Below are 5,000 nucleotides of genomic sequence, written 5' to 3'. Positions count from 1 at the left end.
AACCAATACCTCTGTTTGTGTGCATGTGTTCTTATTTTAGTGCTAGCCTAACCAAAACACACCAAACTGCAGCAACATGTGAAAGTTATCAAAGTCAAGCTAGCATAGCTAACCTACTTCCTGTTTTCTCCTGTTGTAATTATAATAATGACAATATTAATGTTTTAATTAAACCTTTTTCCATCCTACTGAAACCCTGGAGCAGAACCAGTTGTTGTAATGTTGACATGGCCTCCCCTTTTCAGGTTTTCTGATCCAGTGAAATGGACCATAAATAATAAATAATCTTCTCTTGCTGCAGGCCGGTGGCGGAGAGTCAGAGCAGCGGCGTCGGCGCCCTGCCCTCCTCCATCGTCGTGTCTCTGCCCACCGGCCCCCCGGCGCCGCCCACTCCGCCGCGACCCAACAACCTGCTGGCCAATCGCAAGCCAGGAGTCCTGCCAGCCAACCTGGATGAGATGAAGGTATCCACACACCTGCAGAAATATTCTAGTTTTTACCAGATTTTCTCACATTAGACACACAAAATGGTTTATTTAATCAAAGTGGAGCTGAACTGTGAAGCAAATGAATGAACATTCAGCCAGAGATATTATGGGATGGGTTGGATTAAAACACTGTTGGGAATCAGTTAACACCTTTAATCCAGTTCATTTTAGGTCTGTAATTAATTAGATTTTAGTCGAAAACTGGAGACAAAATAAGCAACATTTTCAATTCAAACCTATTTTCTCTGCTAAATTATTGAATAAGTATCAGATCTGAACATCAGAGATATTTCTGGACTGTGGACGCTAACATTAGCATTAGCTGCTACATGATAGCATCCAGATGTTATTTTTGGCTAGCAAAGTTTCAGTGCTGGGCTAACTGCTGTTAGCACAACATGAACACTCAAAGCTCTGATCCATTGTCCAATCAGATCATTTAGAGTCAGAAATGAACCTCAGATGGACCAGAGAAGCAGCTTCCATTGCTAATGTTAGCAGATGTAGCTGTGCGTCTAGTTTAAGGGTGTACCACAGACGTATGAAGACAAAGGTTCCTGTCAGGAATAAAAATAAAATATTTAAAGGTGTATAAATCTAGGACAGCACATTAAAAACTTATACATAGTCTAGAAGTTGAAAACTGAGTTTTAATTTGTTTCACAGTGAAGAACGTTCAGAGGAAACCTCAGTGACCAGTAAACGTCTCAGAATTTATTTTCTTCACATCTCAGCTAAACTTAATCTGTTGCCATAAACAATGAGTCAGTTAATCCCAGGATAATTTAAATTCATCTCCAAAATGTAAATTATCTACTTTATATGTGGTTTCAGTTTTGTTTTTTATTTGTTTTCTCTGTAAGTTTGGTTGTTTTATGTTTATGTTCTGTACAAAGTTCATTATTTTTAGGCGGGTTTCAATTATAAACAAGAAAGTGAACTCAAAACAACAATATTATATTTTATCTCAATGACCAGTGATCCAGTAACGTGTTGACCTGATCTCTGTTTTGAGCTGCTGCTGCTGCTGTTGGTGCTGCTGCTGCTGTTGGTGCTGTTGGTGCTGCTATTGGTGCTGTTGGTGCTGCTGCTGCTGCTGTTGGTGCTGCTGCTGCTGCTGCTGCTGTTGGTGCTGCTGCTGCTGCAGCTCTGAGCTGCTGCTGTTGGTGCTGCTGCTGCTGCTGCTGTTGGTGCTGCTGCTGCTGCAGCTCTGAGCTGCTGCTGTTGGTGCTGCTGCTGCTGCTGTTGGTGCTGCTGCTGCTGCTGCTGTTGGTGCTGCTGCTGCTGCTGTTGGTGCTGCTGCTGCTGCAGCTCTGAGCTGCTGCTGTTGGTGCTGCTGCTGCTGCTGTTGTGCTGCTGCTGCTGCTGTTGGTGCTGCTGCTGCTGCTGCTGTTGGTGCTGCTGCTGCTGCTGTTGGTGCTGCTGCTGCTGTTGGTGCTGCTGCTGCTGCTGTTGGTGCTGCTGCTGCTGCAGCTCTGAGCTGCTGCTGTTGGTGCTGCTGCTGTTGGTGCTGCTGCTGTTGGTGCTGCTGCTGCTGCTGCTGCTGTTGGTGCTGCTGCTGCTGCTGTTGGTGCTGCTGCTGTTGGTGCTGCTGCTGCTGCTGCTGCTGTTGGTGCTGCTGCTGCTGCTGTTGGTGCTGCTGCTGCTGCAGCTCTGAGCTGCTGCTGCTGCTGTGAAGTCTTCAGGGTGTGAATATTTCTGCCTCCTGGTGTTTCCAGGTGGCGGAGCTGAAGCTGGAGCTGAAGCTGCGCGGTCTGCCGGTTTCCGGAACCAAAACGGACTTGATAGAGAGACTGAAGCCGTTCCAGGAAAACTCCTCCCTGGCGGCTCCGCCCGGCGTTCCCATATCCAGCGCCCCCTCCTCCGTGCCCATGGAGGTCTCTTCCTCCGCCGCGCCTACTGTCGTTCTTCCAGTCCAGCAGGCGGCGCCAGAGAGGATGTGCTCCACCCCACCTAACTCGCCCATTCCCTCAGACCCGGCCGCTCTTCAGCCGGACATCAGCATGTCTGAGGCCGAAGCCCAGCCGGGTTCTGGTTCCGGTTCTCCCCGGCCGGAGGAGCGGGACCGGCGGCTGCATGAGAAGCAGCGGCAGATCGAGGATCTGATGAGGAAACTGGAGCGGGAGCAGCGGCTGGTGGAGGAGCTCAAGATGCAGCTGGAGGTGGAGAAGAGGGGCCAGGCCGACCCGGTTCTGAGCTCCAGCGCCGTGAAGATGGAGGGCCCGGTTCTGTCCAGCTGCTCCTCCGGCGCTACCGTCCTGAGTCCCCAAGTGGTCAAGCTGGAGGACGTGACGTTGTCGGCCGGGAAGCCGCTGCAGCTCCAGACCCAAACCCAAACCCAGATCATCGCTCAGATCCAGAACCGGGCCGGCCCCCCGCCGGGCCCCAGGCCCAGCCCGCGGCCCCTGGCCTGCAGCAGTTCTTCATCAGCCACCCTGCCGGGGTCCTGGGCCAGCCGCAGACGCTGATGACCGCAACAGGCCAGACCACGACCCAGATCTTCGTCCCGGTCTCGCTGCCGAACAGCGCCGCCGCCATCCAGCTGCCGAACAGCGCCGCCGCCATCCAGCTGCCGAACAGCGCCATCAGTCTGCAGGTAGGAACACTGTCGCGTGTTAGTGGCCTTAACGATGCTTTACGGAAACGCATCCTGGTTTTAAATTCTTCTTTTTCACATTATAATCATCAATGCTGGTCCAGTTAAAGCTGAACTGTGATGCTTTAGTTTGAATTTCGGGTTATTTTAGCTCCTCAGGCTCTACTTTGACCCCTGACCTGAGAGCCTCTAGTTTTGGTGCTGTTTCTTTAAATACAAATGAGAAAATTCAAACTCTGCCCCGTCTGCATTTTTGTAGTTATGTGTTCAACGTTTTATGTCATAAAATTATTCAAAGCAAGCAGCATCTTTATTTCAGCACGGAAATGAACAGCTAGCACAAAGCGCTAACGTTAGCAGAAGGGACAACGCTACAGCTAGCAAAACAATGGTTAGCAAAACCAGGACTTCACATCAGCACAATATGTTCCTGTTTTGAATAAAATATATTGACAACATTGGAGTCGTCCATCCATCCTCACATGTTGGAGCAAGAAAATTAATTTGGTAAAAATGGCCTCATTATAGTTGGTGAGTTTCTATCAAGGCTTTTTATTTCAGGGTATCAGAGTAAAAGAGGAGGAATGCAAAAGGCAAACCATATTTCCTGTTCTTTTGAGGGGAGAAAAGAGAGGAACGTTACTCATCACTATTTTGGCAGTTGAACTGTGACACGTCATTTACCCAGAATGCATTGCAGTGAGAACAACGTGGACACATTCCTGTGAAAATATTTGACATTTATAAAAACTAAATAACCTTCAGTTTTACTGTATTGTTTTTACATCTAAAATAAATATTTCCCAATGAGGATATTTTTTATAAATAATTGTAGTTCCATTTAAATATTTAAAATTCAGCCAAACTGGTTTCCTGTTTAGTTTTCTCTCTTTTTTGTTTTTAAGCCTCTCTGAGGCAAACCTGAAACCGCTGCTGGTTACCCAGCAGGGTGTTGCTCGGCAGCCAGAGAGCACAGGGAGGCTTTTCTCTGCATACATCTCCCAGAATGCTGTGCGGTTCTGAATCAGTGAAATTATTGAACAATCTATCAGTTGTGTTATCTATTGATATTCTTCATGCGTTTATTGTGATAAACATATTTACTGATGGAAAGTAACTATATGTGGAGAAGTTCTGGTTCTGGTTCTGTGTAAAGTTACCTCCTGTGTTTGTCAGCCGGTCCTCCCGGCGCCGTCCTCCGGTCCGGGTCCGGGTCTGGTCCAGAATCCTCTTCCTCAGCTGCAGAGCGCCAACATGGAGGTCTCAGCCAATCAGCAGCCGCCGCTGCTGCAGGTCAGTCTGAGCCGCTCCGTCCCAGTAGAACCATGATGGAACTAGAACCAGTCTCTGATGGAACCTTCTCCTCCAGACTCTGACGCTGTGCAGCGGCCCAGCCGCTCTGGGGAACCAGAACCGGACCGAGCCCAGCCCTCAGCGCTTCCTGCAGCGTTCTCCAGAGAGCAGAGCGTCTCCCCACACGTCCCCCAACCACCAGGCGTCCAACGGCCCGCTGAGCAAGGTACCGACCCGCGGCTGGGTCCGAGCCGCCGCTGGTTCTGGTTCTGACCCGGCCCGGCCTTCCTCTGCCTCTCCCCTGCAGCAGACCTTCGTCCTGCAGCCCAGCAGGGAGCCGCCCCGCTACGAAGACGCCGTGAAGCAGAGCCGCAGTCTGCAGGCCGCCAGCCAGGTGAGGTCCGACCCGGTTCTGAAGCTGAAGGGCCACGGTTATCTGAAACATGAGTTTTGCAACGAACCCAGAGACCCGGCCGGTGCCGATCCGGTCCCCCCAGAACCCGATCCGGTCCGATTCTGCTCAGCCAGTGAGGAGAATCTGGTCAACACTGGGCAGCTGAGCATGAAGTTGATTGGCCGCTGGTCACCATGACGACGGCTCATCTAGATTTTAGGCTTTGCTT

The 5,000-nt window shown here is 50.2% G+C and overlaps 1 protein-coding gene across 1 annotated transcript in view; it reads left to right on the top strand.

Annotated features, from left to right (window-relative positions):
* mrtfba (myocardin related transcription factor Ba) overlaps positions 1–5,000 on the top strand; it is a 34,365-nt gene that overhangs the window by 17,864 nt on the left and 11,501 nt on the right. Inside the window, 6 exon segments of the mRNA XM_055057810.1 lie at positions 302–464; positions 2,207–2,854; positions 2,857–3,084; positions 4,261–4,377; positions 4,454–4,603; positions 4,685–4,771. Of these exon segments, the coding sequence (XP_054913785.1) occupies positions 302–464; positions 2,207–2,854; positions 2,857–3,084; positions 4,261–4,377; positions 4,454–4,603; positions 4,685–4,771 (1,393 nt within the window).

The sequence above is a fragment of the Poeciliopsis prolifica genome, unplaced genomic scaffold (assembly GCF_027474105.1).
Source record: "Poeciliopsis prolifica strain line A6 unplaced genomic scaffold, Auburn_PproV2 SCAFFOLD049, whole genome shotgun sequence".
NCBI lineage: Eukaryota > Metazoa > Chordata > Actinopteri > Cyprinodontiformes > Poeciliidae > Poeciliopsis > Poeciliopsis prolifica.
The sequence above is the reverse complement of the archived record's forward strand: the minus strand, read 5'-3'. Positions and strand labels throughout refer to the sequence as shown.